The 18,196-nt window shown below is 40.9% G+C and overlaps 1 protein-coding gene across 5 annotated transcripts in view; it reads left to right on the top strand.

Moving 5' to 3' along the window:
* Positions 1-3,936: 3,936 nt before the first annotated feature.
* garnl3 (GTPase activating Rap/RanGAP domain like 3) overlaps positions 3,937-18,196 on the top strand; it is a 62,111-nt gene continuing 47,851 nt past the window's right edge. For all 5 annotated transcript variants that reach the window (XM_034897232.1, XM_034897229.1, XM_034897228.1 and 2 more), the window contains exon 1: positions 3,937-4,442. In XM_034897232.1, coding sequence (XP_034753123.1) covers positions 4,345-4,442 — 98 coding nt within the window. In that variant the 5' untranslated portion in view covers positions 3,937-4,344. The remainder of the gene's footprint in view (positions 4,443-18,196) is intronic.

Raw genomic sequence — 18,196 nt, 5'->3', positions numbered from 1 at the left:
AAGATATTATTGGGATGACTACTTTTTAATTTAACTTGAGTCATATTATTCTGAAGTTAAAGTACTTTTACTTGAGAACAATTTCTGGCTACTCTATCCAACTCTGCAAACCACACATGCTGCATTTGCTAACAATTTAAACTCATTCACAATTTTTTTAACATCAGTTTTTATGCAAACTAAATCACATGAAGCTACTGTAGTCAGTGTGTTAACAATGGATCAAATTACTATTTGTATAGTGAAAGGGATTTGGAAGCTGCGATCAGCTGGACAGAGCATTTTACCATCTTTCAACTAATTGTTTCGACTGTCACTAGAGGAAGCTGTTTTCAGTGGAAAAAAAACGGTAAGCTCCTGCTCAACACCAAACAGATTGAGACAGTTAGCAATTAACATTTAGTAGCTAAAGAGCCAAATATTCCCCTCAGGAGTTGGTGAAAACTAAAGCTAAAAGGAGAGTCAATATCTGACGTACTGTACACTGGCCAGGTCTTCAGTAGTCTGGGGAACTGGATGTACATTGCTGGGATAAAGCCTGACATCATGTCAGACTTTGTTCCTCCCCTTTTGCTATCTCTGTATAAAGAAATGCAAACAAGCCAGAGTGTTTTTTTCCGTTATCCCAGAATCTTTATGCGTTGTCCTGTAATCAGACCAAATGCAAGACTAGCTCTCCAGAAACGCAACTCCAAATGAATGATAGTGTTGCTCCGTCCGCTCTGCTGGATGTGTAAATAAGCACCTGTTTGCCAACTTATTAGTTTTATAAGGTCAATTGGTTTGTAAGACTCTAACCCAGTACATAAATCCTTACACACATCAAAGCTTCAGCCTAAAAGCAGCTTTATAGCCTGTGCAGTCCTCTTTTTTTTCCACCACAGTCCACAGCGACAGAGGGTTTTCAAAAGATCAGAATATGTTTAGACTAATTTTCATTAAGTCCTGCCGAAGGTTGCAGACTCACAAGGCCTTTCAGTGTCCTCCATGTTCAGTAAACACAGAAACAAGCTGCATTGCATAACCTCAATGACTCACATGACTGCACCTGTGAATGTGTTTTATCAAACCTGAAACATATTCATTTGGAAAACATGTATTTTTTCCATGAAAGCAGCAATAAAATAAATACATTTGTTAAAGGCAGGCAGGCAGGCTCACTCTTAAAGTCTCAAATACATTAAAGTATGTGACTCTGCAATAATAATACCAAAAGTAAAACCTCAACAAGTAATTCTTCTTTCAGCTATACTGTCAGCTGGTTACACTTCATCCTGCTGTAAACATAGATGCTATACCATGAGCTTGATAAGTGGCGTTAGTGAGAGGGCAGCTATTTAAAGGCGAGTCTAACGACCGGGAGATGTGGAAGGCTGTTGAATCGCAGTGAGAGGTTTGAGCAACAAAACTGAAGTCTTCCGATCACACAAACATGGCCGGGTCTTTCTTTGAATGCTGCTGTGTGAGTCATGTTGAGAGAATTCTTCATTTAAACAGTGGGTTGACATACGAGACTGTGTGTGTGTGTGTGTGTGTGTGTAACACACATACATACTGTATGTGGGAGTAGTCAGCTTACCTTCTCTTATATTGGATTGGGAAGGACAACAAGCACATGAGTGTTTACTGATTGACTGACTAACTGACTGAAATTACAGAGACAGTCTGCCGTTATATATCTTTCCTTTCCGTGGAAGAGGCAGCCCCCTGTTGTAGTGCCAAACTATTTTGATATGAATTCTGACTTTTTACAGTAAAAAAAATAAGATTTAAAGGGACACTAGTTTTTTGAAAGAAGACACAATCTTCCTCTTACAGATGAAATGTGCAATTTATTAGCAATAAAACACACCCTTGCTTAATTCACATACAGTGTATCGTGTTGTAATCCCTAAACCACCAATTGATAAAGAAATGTTGTCCACTTTGGGGCAGTATATCCAACAACATTGACGTACATATTATCACAGAAAGTTTTTTTAAGATTAGTTTTTGGGGTTTTTCCCTTTATTATAGTGACAGTAGATGGACATGACAGGGGGAAAGGGATGTGGGTTGAATTCAAACCTGGGCCGCTGCTGGACTCAGCCAATATGGGGCGATCGCTCTTACTGGGTGAGCTAGAGACTGCCCCATTATCACAGAAATTTGATATGGGGCTCTTCTTATTTATCTGTTTTATTTTATTTTATCTTATTGACCTGTGACATATAAAAGAGGCATAACTCACAGCTGGAATGTGCCAACCACCAGCTTTGCCACACGTCATATTTACTGTTCCTTTAAAATGACTACTCTAAAGCAGAGGTATCTGATTTAGTTAAATGGCTGTTGGTTCTCCTCTTGTGTTTTATTTAGTTCCGATGCCACCGGAGGTTCTGCCGGGTGTCCATCATTTTTGGCATTTGGCATTCTAAAACTCCGGTTGATTCGGGAAACGTTCTTCGAGCTAGAACTGACAATAAATATATCTTTTTTCAATATTTTTTAATATCTTTTTTCAGTAAAATTCTCATCACACACTCAACAGCCATTTTTATTTCAGAGCTCACCTCCCTATGTGCACGTTTCACCAAAACAAGTTCCTTCCCGAGGCTAGTGGCCTATTTACACATTAAGCTGTTACAGAGCTCCATTATCATTCATTTAGAGTCGTAATTCTTTTCACCTGATGAATAGTAAGTCCAATATTCACTCACTTGTTCCCAAATGTTTTTGTATTTAACAGTAATCTATTTTTTTGACAAGCATGTTAAGAAATGAATCCCTTTAACTGATTACAATTTTGCAAATATGAATAGATTCATGGGAGATAGATAGATAGATTCCCTATGAATCACCCCTCTTCATCCCACCCTAAGGATGCAACCCCAACACACACCTGTGTATATGTGTATATTTAGAGCTAATTACTAATCCATAGCAACTACAGCGGGGTGCACTTGTTTTAGCAGAATAAAGCTTGCTTCAGCCTTGCTGTACAGTTAGGTGGAGCACACCGAGTTGAAATGAGTTGAATGTAGTCATGTTTAAAAAAAGAATTGTACTTATACACTTTTCTGTGTTATTTTTAAATCAAATCATTTGGAATACTTAAATGATAGTTTCCTAATGTGACAAGTCTAACTTAAAACAATAGGCAGGTGTCTATCATGAGCATTGGTTTTGCTTGCTGTAATCATTCACACTGGCCTTCCAAATGTCACTTACTTTCAATGTAATTGATGGGTGGCAAAATCCCAAGACCTCTTTCTGTGCAAAAACTGTATGACAACCTTTATCTGGAACTAATATGAGATGCAACAGTCTGAATTAAACACATCAAAGTGGTACCACAGTTTCAGCATTTTTACCATCATATCAATATCAGTAGCATTTTTCAGACTTTTGTTTTCAAGCCCAATTTATTGACCAAGACCATGGACCACAAACAGCAGGTCTGCATGTTAAATCACTTTTTATTAGTTTTTTTTGTTCTTATTTATTCATCTTTTTGAAAATGCTACAGGTTGAAAATATTGCTTTTATCCCAAAACGAAATTGTACATTTAACAACCTATATCATTTCATTTTAACTGAGAAGAACCTATTGTGTGCCTAGGTTTTCTGGCATTTAGAAGACATCTCGTTTGGTAGAGGCTCCTGCTACTGTTTCTGGATGGACCATTAAAGGGATATAAACACTGACCCAAAGCCTTACTATTGCTGCTGTTGATGGATATTTTTTCTTCTACTACAAGTGGTAAAACCCCACTATAGATGCTATACTCTGCACAGTACACTTAATCTTATATGAGGGATATCGTTCTCTTTATTAACAGGCTAAATAACAGCACTGGCCACTGTAGGCTTGAAGAGAGTCTCTCTCTCTCTCTCTCTCTCTCTCTCTCTCTCTCTCTCTCTCTCTCTCTCTCTCTCTCTCTCCCTCTCGCCGAGCAGCCACTCAGTCCCGGGCTAAAGCTGAAGGAGCGCTGTGGACCCCACAGTTGAGGATCTCTGGAGCCGCGGAGCCAGCTCAGCACTGTGCGCTCAAGTTGACAACAGCCGCAGCCCCTCCACAGCCTGCCCGCATGGAGATACCACCAACCCCGACACTATGCATCTATAAAAGCTCCAACAACACAGTATTTTGTCTAGCCTGAGGGGGGAAAGTCTGTAAGATCACTTTCCTTGCTCCGCCGAGGTGGACCGAGCGTCCAAGGATTTTTTTCTCTTCTTTTTCTGCCAGCCCGTTTCTCTTTTTTCCCCTTCCGCCTCTCGCAGTCTTGCATATTTTTTTTTTTACTTTTTTCCCCCCGCTGCTGTTTCCCCGAGTCTACCTGCTCCGCTGCTCGCCCAGCACCCATGAATTCAGATAAAAATGTGTACCTCGGCAGAGACAAAGGCATCATGCGGAAGAGAGCCTTGCTCCTTCGGAAAGGTTGCAGCTTCGAGATTACCAGGTAGGTCCTTTTTTTAGGGGGACATTTTTTTGTGTGGGACAAGAGGGCGACTACCCCGCAGAAACTGTAATCTCCTACATAGAAGTGGCACTTTACATTTGAGGCCACACGATGTGTCTTTCACCTTGTGAATTGGGGGTTTGACCAGTGTCGGCTGTGTGTGCGCGCAGAGAGTAGGAGCCCCCAAAACCAATAATGCATCCAAGGAGAGTGTAGTCATACACTAAACCCGCGCCTGGTGTTTACCTCATCTAAAAAAAAACATCCCAATGTCTTTAGTTGATCTCGTGCGCTCACATTTACTATCGAACTGTGTTGGGAACCGTTACGCACGGATGCATTTCGTCTGCACCTGACTCTGCAATGTTGACAAAGCCGCTTAATGACAGGGCGCAGTCAATCGTCATTTTATAGCCAAAATCTGGTTTCGATTGGACAGTCCAGAATTGCCTCAGTGTTGTTCAATCATGCACCATAGAGGGCTGAGAATATGCAGTTTCTTATTCCACCTACAGGAGCCTATTTGGGGGATTAAATCACCAACTGTGGTCTTATGAGGCATAGCTGTACACCTGTGTGTTCACGCTTCCTGAGGTGACTGACACATGAAGGCCTAGGGTCTGGGCGGTCACACAATGTGCAACTAATGTGGCTTTTTTAGCATGATTCCACTGATTTTTGGCAAATCTCCTGGAGGTGTCTGAGATATGTGGCCTTCTTGCAGCTCCAACAGGATGACACCGGTTGTGTGTCCCCGAGCTGTTTGGATATTAAAACCTGCCCTGCTCACTCCCTTCTCCAAGTCATTCACCAGTTTGTGTACTGTGGTGTGGACCAGTAAACAGCTGGTCATTTTTAAAGGCTTTCACTTTTGCTGTTGTTACACCAGTTCCTTCCTTTTAAGCGCTCACTGTCCACAAGACTTCCTAGCTGAGGATTGTTTGTCAAGACCTGTATGAGAGAATAATGATAAAAGCCTAGAAGTGCTTTCATCATTATAACCCATTGGTACTGGGTAACAGTAACCCAGCATTGTGTCGCAGTAAAGACCAAAACCATATACGAACAGAAGGTAACACACAACAGATGTCTTGTTTTGTCTGATTTACAGTCCAAACCAAAAGCAGTTCAATTTACTGTCATGTAAAAGCAGAACATTTTAACTATCAAAATGACTTTATTATCAAAATAGTTCCTGATTAATTTTAATTTTTTATAATCGACACATCGCTCTAGTTGTCATTATCTTGATTACATTGTCTGATTAACCCCCCCCCCCACACACACACTCTCCTGCTGTTTGAGTCAATCTGTGGAGGTGTACAAGAAGTGCAAATTTACTAATGAAACTTGCTTCATTGCCCTTATAGCTGATAACTTTGCAATAGTGAGACTTGTATGCAATTGGGAGACTTGTTGCTGTTGGAGATGTCTCTCCAGGCTGCCAAGTTCCACTTTCAAAATAGAGGCATGTATTCAGGGTGCATGCAGGGGTGAGGTCTGGTGAGCTTTGTGCCAAGCACTTACTTTCAAATTACACATCTCTTCTAATTAGCTTGATTTATCCTGTGTATTGAAGGAGCTTTTTCCTTGACTGTGTCTCCACGGGCCCAATGTCACAGTGTAAGGCTTCCTGGCAGGCTGTCTCTCAGACACTAGCAGTTTAACAGACAATCAATCAGAGCCGAACCGAAGAGTGCTACTGCATGGGGAAATAGATTGTCCGCTATTCTTAGGGAATATGAACTCAAGTAACAAGCTGCTGCTGAGAAGTCTGTGTGTTCTTCATTGTACTGCAGAGATGCATGAGCTAATAGATCCAACATCTTTTAGAGAGGACACACTGTATGTTAGAAACATGCTTTCACATGGATCACACACATATAGGCTGAAGTGTTTCCATGTGTTTGCTTGGGGAAGTATGTCATGAGGTAGTTGCATCTAAACATTGATCTGCCCTCTTTTTTTCCTCCAGCCTACAGTACAGACAGTCTCATAGACAGTGGTGGAAGAAGCATTCAGACCCTCTACATAAGTAAAAGTACCAATACAACAATGTGACAATACTCCATTACAAATAAAAGCACAGAGATATTATCAGTAAAACGTTATAAAGTATCAAAAGCAAAAATACTAATTCTGCATAAAGAATTGATAGATTGTGATACACAATGTCTGTTGAGGTGGATCTAGTTTGAACTATTGTATACAGTTGGGTAGTTTGTAAAGTGGTTTCCAAACTAGGGGATTGGGAAACTGAAGGTTCACAAGATGAATCTGAGGGGGCGTGAGATAATTAATGAGGCAGGAAATAAGGGCTCCTGCTCTGTGCCTGCTTGGTGAGAGTGTGACGTTTCTGTTGCGTGGCGGATGCGTGGTGTTTTCTGTTTTTGGACACTAAAAATGGGTTTGACGCGGCGCTGCTGCTGCTAGCTTTGTCTGTACACATGTATGTTTCCCATTGATAAAATGAAATAACATGTTCTTCAACGCCATCAACTTTGTTGACTCTATTTTTTATTATGCACATATTTTTGGCGCCGCTCGAGCCTCACAGGCAGTGTGCAGGAGCCCTAAGAAAAGTTTGTCAACAAAGGTAACAAAGAAGGAAATTCTCTCAAGTACAAGCATCACTTAATTGTAATTTGCGTAAATGTTTTTGTTACTTTCCACTACTGGTGTGAAAGACATCTGAGAGTATGTGATAAATACAAATTAAAGATTATGTTTATTGTTAACGAGAAATAAATAGTGTTAAATTCTCATGGTCTGTGCCAATCTCCACACGTTAAGCTGCTTTGGGATAAATGCATCCCATCACATGATTATTTCTGACTGTGTTTTGGTCACTGCTTCGTAGTGACTAAGCCTTATCTAACAAAGCCAGTTGGCAGATCTTCTCACTGACAGCAGGTTGCTGCAGCGTTGCAGGTGAAATCAGAAAAGCTGAATGGTGTACTGGAACCAATTGTTCTGTCATTTGCCCCTGCTATGCTGGTTGCAGGTGGGTAATACTGCAGTTACAGGTGATTTTTTGTGTGTGTGTGTGTGTCCACATTTGTCAGGACTTAAAAGGGGAAATCCACAGATTTTCCCCATCAAAGTTTACAGGTTTTTGAGAGTACTGCTGCATACATGAAAAGAGTTGTGTAAGTCCTCTTTTGGCCCCTGAGGGAGTTGTGTGAAATATAAGAAATTACCTCAAGTGATGTCACATGAGTCAGTAGCGTCGGTTGCAGCTGAAGACTACAAGTTTGAAAATAAAAGAGTTCAAAATAAGTGAACTTACGGGACCTTTGTAGGCCTGCTCCTCATCTCTGGTTAAGGCTAGCAGCTTGCGGCTACATTAGCCGCTACTGGCATTATAAATTAAAAAAAGACATTATTTTGGTTCTGCTGAATCTATTCTTGACCATTTAAAAAAAAACAAAAAAAAAACTGTCCACCACATCAAGTGGAAGTGAGCAATTTGAGCTTCTTGTACATTAAAAACGCAAAACTTTAGGCAGGTTCATTGCCCTTGAGTCTTGAACTTGACAGGAGAGTCTGGATGTCTTCCAAGAACAACAAATCCTAACCCATTTAGTGCCTTTTCCATTTGTTGTTTTCACAGCAACTGTAGCCTAGGATATCAACTCTGCCTGTCACTGAACCCTTGGCTCTAGTCTGCTTCAGATCTCTTCCAGTCAACCCCAGCTAATTGTGTGTGAATGAGATTAGGCTACACGGTGTCACATAAAGGAGCCAGGAAATCACTGCCTCTGCTCTGACCACAAACTGGCGGAACAAACACAACTCTAAGAGACAGTGCCAGAGAGACCAAAGGGATAGTATGAAGAGGCAATACTAACAACACATAGAACGGACCAGCAGACCTACAAACATTGACTATGGGAGGAAGAATGATTGATGTCAGATGATGCCGGTATCAAAGATCAGAAAAGGCAGCACTAGGCTTTCTAATGAGTTCAATGGAAACATCAGCAAACTGATGCGGTGGAAGGTAACCTCATTGCGTTTGTCTTTGGGCACACTTGTCAATCCATAACAGGACCTTTTGTAGTTCCTTTAGGGAAAGGCATGCGCAGGCAGGGAGCAGAGAAGCCCATTTATCATCAGGCTAACACAGGGCAATGTGTGAATAGAACATGTTACTCTGGTTTAATTTGTAACGTAATACAAATACGTTAAGATAAGGAGCTTATTCACGGTGTAAGGACAGATAAGGTTTGACAGCCTGGATTAGTTGGCTTTGAAATGTATGCTGCTCATTAATCAGTCACTCCAGGATTTCGCAGAGTTTTTTGGAGATTATTGCGGCCCAAAATGGCTGATGTTGCGGGAGCTAGAGAAAGTTGCGATTTTTTTGGTTAGTTCTTTAAAAATAAAAAAGGAAACTTGTTTTGGGGAGAATAAAACTACTCTGGGCTGGGTTTTCCTAGGAACTTTACCAAAAAGGCTCAGGATGCTGCAAATGTTGGTATAATATGAAAACGGCTGGTGGATTTAAGACGAGAAATAAAAATGTATTGAATTAATCAAATTTGAAGTTTGTATCGGCCTTGTTGATCTTTACAGTGTTAGTTAATTTTCTTATCCTGGCCTGGGACACGCATTCATACAGTTTTATAAAGTTCTTATTGCACTTTAACTTATCATGCACTTACTATTATGAGCATAGCTGTCCTCAATTTAGGTCATTGTGTTGTACGTCTCATCTCCGGTTTTTCCTGCATCCACCGTGTGTGTGTGTGTGTGTGTGTGTGTGTGTGTGTGAGAGACAGTTGCGGGGGGGAACTCAGCAGCCCAACCCGCTGCTGAGAGCCGACAGGATAAAACAGCAGGCGCTTCAGCAACATCAGAGTTAAAAGTAATTATGTATCAACGTACATTGATGTTAACATGTACACTGGTTGGCAGGATGGTCTGACATGTTATGCACGGTCTTTTGCTGTATGTTTTGTTGGTAATGTGAGTTGTTCGAGACACACGCGTCTCGGTAAACAAGGAAATTAATTTGGCAACGCATGTTTGACGACAACCTCAACCCCAACCTTTTGATTGGTTCAGGTCGGGAAACGATTATTGGTCAAATTGGCAAAAAAGTTGCGGTGATAGGTCAAAATTCCGTGTCACACCAAAGTCATTGTGATTGGTTGAATTGAAAATCGCGAAATCCTGGAGGGACTGATTAATCAGTCCAGTCACTTCTTGCTTTTGCCATCCATGCGTGCCACCGCAAACAAAAAGCTTCTCCTAAAGCAGGGATAACTTCCCCCTGCAACTGCGGCGCATTAACGGCACAAATATACTGTAGATCCCCAGCGGGCTGCAGCCAGCCTCTGATGGACTATTTCACTCACTTATCCTCCTCTCTCACTAAACTTGTCCCTTCAGAAGTTATTCAAGTGCAAATGCTATCAGTGTCTACATTAACCTCTCCCACTGCCAATCCCAAAATGGTTTGTGACTGGAGTGAGATGTAGCTGAACTTCTGCGTTCAGGTGCTTTGTAAAGGGACGGGTGATGGAGCATTTGTGTCTTTTTTTTTTTAAAGAAAGGGCAAAAAAAGAGAAGGAAACGTATTGTATTTGGCCTTTTTGTGGTTTACTGGTGGAGCTTATACAGTATCTTATACTTTGTTTATAATGAAGAAATTGGTTTTCAATGTTGGAAGTGTGTTTTCTATGTTTTTTAAATACAAAAATACATTGCACTTGGACAGGACCATATCGATGTTCTCTCTAACAGACCAAGGGAAGGTGGTTGTGTTAGGCTGGGCTGCTGGGGTCTCCCTCTGTGTTACAGTCTGTCATAAAGCACCCAGTGGGAAGTTGAATTGATGGACTTACTGACATTTTTGCTGACTTAAGGTACTTCTCTGCTTAGCATACTGTGAACTCATTTAGCTTTCACACACGTTAAGTCCCTGACGCACCAACCCGACTGCTGACCGTTTGCAGAAAAGACTCCCCGGGCTGGCCAAAGAAAGAGCCTCGGAACACATCGAAGCGATGCCGACTGCCAACGGCAGCTGATTGGACGAACATGTCACGTGGGTCTGGTTTCCTTGGAAATTCAAAGCCAGGCTGTCATGGCGACTTGTTCAGAATACAATCTCATATTTTACTAAAATAGTTAATAACGTGTTTCTGAAAACATTTTAAGCGAGAAATATGCCATGCAGTTGCTGCGGTTATTTTCATTATATTAATCCAACAATTATTTTCTTAAATTAATTGATTGGTCAACAAGTCCTCCACATTAAATGACGAAATACGTTGTTGTTACAGACAGAAGCATTTTTGATCTGACCCCCCAATCAGCAGGTCAATGTTATTCGTCGGCGCCTTCCAAAATCATTTCAAGTCACTGACTGTTTGTTAAAGTTGAGGGAAACATCCTGTTTTAGGTTGAAATTACTACTTCATAAAGATTAGGCAGAGATGAGAAACAGGCTACAAAGGTCTGGTTTACTCTCTTCTTTTGAACTCTTCAACCCTAGATTTTGGTCCATTTGCATACTTGTATTCTGCAGCCCAGCCCACGCTCACCTTCTCACTCAGGCAGTTTATCAGACTTCTGTCTGGAGCCACAAAAGGTGTTACACAACACCGTTTTTACATATCCAGCAGTACTCCCAAAGACCGGTAAACTGACTTTAATGTAAAAGCTTTTCAGCTCTTAAAAAAAAAAAAAAGAGCAATTGCTACCAGAAGTTATGATTACGTGCACAGTATTGGTGCAATATTATATCAATTGTCTGATTTCCATAGAAGGTTGTTGCTGGGAAATTGAAATAGTGTACAAGGCTGGTTCTGCTCTACTCAGCCGTACAGTCAGTCCCTCAGTGAGGTCTGATAAACACTAGACTGTAATCACTCCCATATGTGGCTGCATAGCTCAGCATAACCCAGCACAGTTCAGCCATGCGCACAATGCAGCGCACCACACTCATTTAGACAGAAAAGTAGATTCAAATTACTGGAAGAAAAAATGCAACAGAAAAAGGAAAGAAAAATCCCCTCACTTGATTATAGCCCTATGTAAACTTCTGTTCTTCGACTGAAACATCTGCTCCCATTTAGGGCTTTAAGACACATACCTACACATTAAAATGCACTGTGCACTGCTTTGGGAAAGCTTGGAGGCTGGAAAAACATTTCCCATTAGGGTTGGCTGGAATAAGCCCTGCGTAGAGAGAGTTGTACTCTACTTAACACAAGCTATCGGTTGGGTGCGGCCAGCTCCAGCACAAGCCACTTGTATACAAGACTCATATTCTGGGTAGTTCAGTTCAGTTGTATAAACGTCCTTTTTTCTACGGGTCACTGTCAATGATGACGCAAAATGAAAGTGTGTGTGTGTGTGTTGAAGTATGTAATATCAAAGGAAGTCTACACAGTATGGGCACAGTCTGTGTGTACACTGTGGCCTGCTTCACACCAGCCCGCTGCCCCCATCATAACCCTTAAAGAGCGATCCAGGAGAGACAGAGGAGGAAATGGAGCCTGTGAAGGCCTGAGCCTGTTACTGTTGTACATTTTTACCCTGCGGTTTTCCAGGGAGGCCAGCCAAAACCTCCTTTGGTTAGAGAGCAAGCAACAGAAAGAAAGAATGAAAGAGATGGAAGTGCAGATTGTAAGTATATGTAGAAACATAGAAGAAGGGTCTATTTTCAGCAATGGTTGTAAATATGTTTCAAATAAAGTTGTTGAAGTGTGGACCGTCTATAAAAAAACAGCTCACAGGGAGTTTCCCCAACGGTAGGCCTCTTCCATTCACAACACTATAGACTAGATTATATTACGTTATGTGGCTATTTCTTCTGAGCCATTCTGAAATAATTCTGCATTTACTTTTCCGTCTCAGCTTTCAGTTTCTTTTGTAAATCTCAAAAAACAATGTGATGTAGAAGACACAGGTGCACATTTTCAGGAAATGTGAGCACATGCACAAGTAAATACATCTTCCAGTAGTGAGTGACAGGCTTCACTAATCCCTCTACTGCACTTTGGTTCCAAAAGACACCACTAAATCTTTAGGACCCTCACAACAGATCCAACAATCAGGTTTTAGAGGTAGTTGTATAAGTTTCACCAATCTAGAGCAACACACAAAAACCACAACCACATGAGCTACGGGATCTAAAAAGACAAAAAAAAAATACAAAATTACTCAATTAAAGAAAACTAGTGTCCATATGTTTCCAGTACACCATATCTAAAGCATATGTCACATGTTCTACACATAGTAAATGATCCTCACAAATACTTTTTTAAGAGTTGTCATTCCTTTATTGAACATTGTTGAAAAAATATCCAGGGGAAAATACATTTTTTAAACTCAATTGACCCAATCTTCCACACAATAAGGTATAACATATAATGTAAATTGAAATAATAAATTGTATAGTATATTGTTGTTGTCATATATATATATACATATATACACATACACACACACACACACACACACACAAAAAACAATCGTTGTCTCATTTAATTGTAATAAAAGGTATAACCACAAGAGGGCAGACCCTACCTGTAAAAGCAGTTATGTTACTATATGGTGGAGGGTCAGTGGTTGTAAAAATGTAATTCAAGAAAAATCCTTCACACTTTGGGTGTTTGTTATTTAATATGAGTACAGCTCTGAGGAAATCAAGCTAATTAGCTGCAGAAAAAATCAAAGTGTGAGTTGTCAGATTGTGTAAGCAGTTGAAACATTGTAAAAACGACATGACTGGTACAGTACAGCGGTCATTCATACTTTTCCACTAGGAGGAGTAAGTGCATTTAGAAGCAGTCACATTTATGTGGAGAGCAGGTGGACTCAAGTAGCTCCAGCTGAGGGTTTATTCAGACATAGACAACAAACCCACTGTGTATTTTTATGTCCTTAAACAACGGAAGTTGTTGTTATTGCACACAAGTACTAATGCATCACTTATTTTATTCAGGGTTAAAGTGCATTGTCGGTGTCATACAAACTTTACAAAAGCACACACACACACACACACACACAACATGTGGCCAAAAGGCAAAGGGCAGAGTGGTGTCCAGAGCCGTTCTGATCGTTACAGACAAAAGGTTAACTCACCTGATCACATTAAATGAGAGTGCCATCATCAATCGCTGCAGCCGGACACTGTGACATTTCACTGAGGCCACATAGTGGCCTGCTGGCATTTAGGATGCACGCTAGAAACAAAAAGGCCAAGGTCTGAATCCAAATCCTCTGCACATTTCTGCATGCTTGTATGTGAGGGTTACTTATGTGTGTAAATGAAATTAGAGAACATCTTAAACCGTCATTGAAGTACTATACTGGTTGCTCATTGAAATGTACATCTAGTGGTCTGAACTCCTCAGTTGTTTGTTTTCCAAAAAAATTAAAGGTAGAAGAAGAACTTGGATCCTTTACTTGAAGGGACTGTACTCGACTTTTATTAAAACGAATTAAGCATCAAACAAATATTTGCTTTGTAAAGATATTGTGAAGTAATGGCATCCTGATCAGAGAATGAAGTCACACTCCCTCTCTTTGTGTGAGCTTCTCTGTTCTTTGTTTTGATAGGCGGTCCGGACATGCGTGCACGTGGCCATAAAAAAAACTTCTCGTATTATGGAAAGGTCTATGAGAGCCATGTGGAGGCAATCCCAGCCCGCTGTTTTCCCCAGTTTTACTTAAACACATTACTTGAGTAAATGTACTTTCTACCACTGACAAAAACTTTCAGTGGTAGAACTTACAGTCTAAGCTAAATGTCTTTTTTAGCTCACCATTTTGCTGCATCTATTTTTTTCCATTGTGGTGCAGGTAGAATCATGTGCTATTCAAATGAAGCCATTTACGGCTTCCTCCTCTCAAGGTTGCATATTATCCAGGGATCTAAGCTTCATCAATGACAGGTGGCGGGTCTATTGATTTGCATGTTGTACCTGGATGTACAAAAAACAAAAACACCTGCTGCTTTTAGTAGTGTGTTATCCACTTTGCATTGCATTGTTTTTACTCATTTTAATACATCTGACTCCCATACATCTAATCACATTGTACGCTCTCTCACACACTAATAGAGGCTTTATTTATCCTACGCGTGGGAAAGGTGTCATGGTCAGACATGGTTTACTTGGTGAGACTAAAGGGCCGGAGTGGCAGCTGTCCAGAGAGAAGGCAGCATTGCTCTGAGGGATTAGCACACCATTGAGTCAAGAGCTCCTGATCCGTGCCATGCAGCTTCACAGGCTTCAACTGCTGAGGCTAGCGTGCAAGTGCATGTGCCTACACACTTGCATTTAGTGCACTTGTGCACTACAACCCGTCCTGGCATGGACACGTGGATTAAACTGCCACACTATAATGCTTATACCTACATTTATAGCCTGATCTTTGAAGTTCAAGTTGTCCGGGGAATGCATATCCTGGGATAGTCTATCACTGCTGGGTCCCACACACTTGCATGTACAAGACTGGAAGATTGAGGGTTATCTGTTTTACCTCCTACCTAATGCTGAAGCCCTCAATGGCTACAAAAGACAAGACTCATGGGTTATTCAGCATAATGGAAGCTTGCATCTGAGGGGGTGTGAACTCTTTAGGTTTGCTTTAACAGCACTCCATTGTTTTCATGACATAATGCAAAATTGGACACATACTGTAATTTGAGTTAAGTTAATCCGTGGGCAAATGGAAGGCTTATATAAAGAAAAGTTGTCATCCAGCCGGAAGAATAATGGTTGGATCATTTTGTCATGAACACTGCTCAAACAAAAATAATCTAGGAGTGGTTCCAGCATCTCTAAAGGAAAGAGATTCAGCTTTTCGTCATAAGAAAATGTAAAAACCTTGCAGTAGATTCCTGCAGACAAGGTGGTTTATAGATTAAAACAAACTAGGGTATGTTTATATTCACTGTTTCTCACCAGAATGTGTGTATCCTTAAAGCCCAAAATATGCGTCCCATGCTTTTGCTTGCTCAAACATTTGCAAAGCAGATTTTTGGAAGAAATGTTTGATTGTGCTTGCTAGCAGTCTTCTTCTTACTTGCTTGTGCTGGCACATTGCTACAGTATGTACAGTATGTATCTTGGCACATTACCGCCACTAATCTTTCGGATAGTGGAATAGCTACGCGTGATATTAACAAAACTCTTAAAAACATTGCTCTCTGTGGGATTATTGAGTTTTACGTCCCCCTCAGTCTATGTTTATTGTTCCTATTCTTACATTCCCTTCTTCTCTACAAGCCTCAGTCTTATCTTGTCCTGTGGGATGTTAAGATTGGTTTACTATTTGCTGACGTTGTTAGACAAATATTATAGAGAAAATTATTAAATCGACTGATGAATCCATGATCAAAATCAGCTCATCAGTTTCTTAAAGGGCATCTATTATATAGCATTTTCAGGATTATACTTGCATTTCATATTTGTACTAGAACATGTTTACTTGTTTTAATGTTGAAAGAAAACACTTTATTTTTCCCATACTGCCCATGGCTTCTGCACCTGTATTTACACTCCGTCTGAGCTGCTCTGTTGGAGCAACTGTCTCATTAAGTCCCCCTCCCGAAAAGCCCAGTCTGCTCTGATTAGCAAGAAAGAAGAAGAAGAAAGAAATGACTAGCATTGCTAGCAAGCTATGTCGCGTTAGCTTGTAGCTACTTAGGCTAATAGTTAGCAGTATGCTAACATTAGATTGGAAAGCAGCGCTTCCCACTGTCAAAAATCGCAGGTAAAGGGACTACTTCTAGCTCACCCAGTAAGAGCGCGAGCCCCATGTAGTCTGAGGCCTTCCAGCGGCCCTGGTTCAAGTCCAACCTGCGGCCCTTTGCTGTGTGTCATCCCCCATCTCTCTAGCACCTTTCCTGTCTATCCAGTCACTATCAATTTTTATATCCCAGATAAATGGTTCTGAACCAAACACTACCCAATTGGACATGTTATAGCAGTAATGCAACCTTGAATTGGGGAGAATAACATCATTGGCAGCCCAGATGAAGTTGTTTACTGTTGTTAGCCATGTAGCGAGTATAGTTAGCAGTGGAGACTAATGGAATATAGCAACACTTTCTTCAGTCAAAAATTTCAAATAACAGCTTTTAAACTAAAAACAACAAAAGGAGTAATGTGACCCGGAATTGGGAAGAATTTAACGACCCTGGCAGCCAAGCCGTTAGCATGTAGTTACATGCCACAAAGTTAACACCGCAGTGGCTTAAAAAAACAAAGAAAACTCCAGTCCTGCCTACTTGGAGCAGACAACCAATCATAGATGGCTGGCTTAGAGTTGCGTAACACTTAAGGCCCTGACACACCAACCCGATTATCCGCCATCGGACAGTCTGGCAAGGTCAGTGACTCGAGTCTGTTTGGTATGTTCTGTGCCGTGGTCAGGTGGAGGAGCCGTCGGCCTTCATTTGGGCCGATTTGATATGTTGAATTGGAAGGCAAGCGGTCGGACTTAATGACCAATCGGATGGGTGGAACGCTAACCCAGAAATGACAAGCGGCATGAGCCTTCAAAATCTGACGAAAATCTTTTAAACTTGACCTTTGTCAATCTGAAATAAAGACAGACTCAGCAACTTCATGGCTTATTTAAAAAAAAAAAAGGTTTTCAGAAACACGTTTCGGGCCCGCGCAGAACATAGGCACATGTCGGCGTTGCTTCGGTGTGTTCGAGGCACCTTTTTGACCAACTCTGGGATGCCGACTGCCTTTTCTTTTTGGTCAACATTAACAACAAGTTGATTTACAACTTTTTTTTTGCCAAATATTCACTGGTTCCGTTTTCTCAAATGCTTTTTTTTCTTTTTAATAAGACTGCTATGAAAGCAATTATTTTATGGGTACTAATGTGCTGGTTGAATGAAAATCTATTTAAATATATTTTTTGGTGGTGGCAACTATTTGCTGATATTTTAAGGGCGATTAATGGAGAAAAAAATCACAAAAGCCATATTCATGAGTTAATTTAACACTGTTAATTTAACACTTGTCACTTTGTCTTAGATCAGTGGAGATGAAGGGGGACAGTGGGGGAGACACAAGAGGTGTTTGTGTCTCTCTTGTGTCTTCTTTTCCATTGGGAGCAATCAGTGGATTATATTTGTCACCTGAAGCGAGCCGCTGCCACATTCTCTCATGAAAGTTTTGTTATGAATATAGGAGGATACTGTAGCTCCTAGGCCACATTAACAAACTGATCTTTGAACAGGAAGTCTTCCCCTTCTGACTTCCTTTGTTACAGTCTGGCTTCACAGGCGACCGTTAATAAAAACAAATAACAAAACAGATGCCTTTATGCAAATGACATGTGGGCAGTGTGTGTGTGTGTGTGTGTGTGTGTGTGTGTGCCCGTGTGTGTGGCCTCTGGGCTCTAATTAGAGGCGGGGGTGTTCAGGTATCACAGGTTGATTGTTTGTAACTTGATCCTGACGTGAAAAGACGAGGGTTTTGTATTCAGTGGTGTCTTTTAAAAAAGTATTTTTTTTCTTCCGGCTGTTGTGGATTCCAGTTGCATTTCAACAAGAGTTATTTTTAAAGGAAGTCACATTCAAAGAGAGTAAATGCTATGTGTGCTGGTGCTGTAGCTTTAGGTGTTTTCCTGTGGTGTACCACAAAGGGGGGTTTCTACTGATTAAGAATTGATGAGCAGAGTGCCGTGTAGCCTGAGCCGTGCATTCCTGCACTCTTTTGTGTGTGTGTGTGTGTGTGTGTGTGTGTGTGTGTGTGTGTGTGTGTGTG

The sequence above is a fragment of the Etheostoma cragini genome, chromosome 16, assembly GCF_013103735.1.
Source record: "Etheostoma cragini isolate CJK2018 chromosome 16, CSU_Ecrag_1.0, whole genome shotgun sequence".
Classification (NCBI taxonomy): Eukaryota; Metazoa; Chordata; class Actinopteri; order Perciformes; family Percidae; genus Etheostoma; species Etheostoma cragini.
Note: the sequence above shows the minus strand (reverse complement) of the source record. Positions and strands in the feature narration are given on the sequence as shown.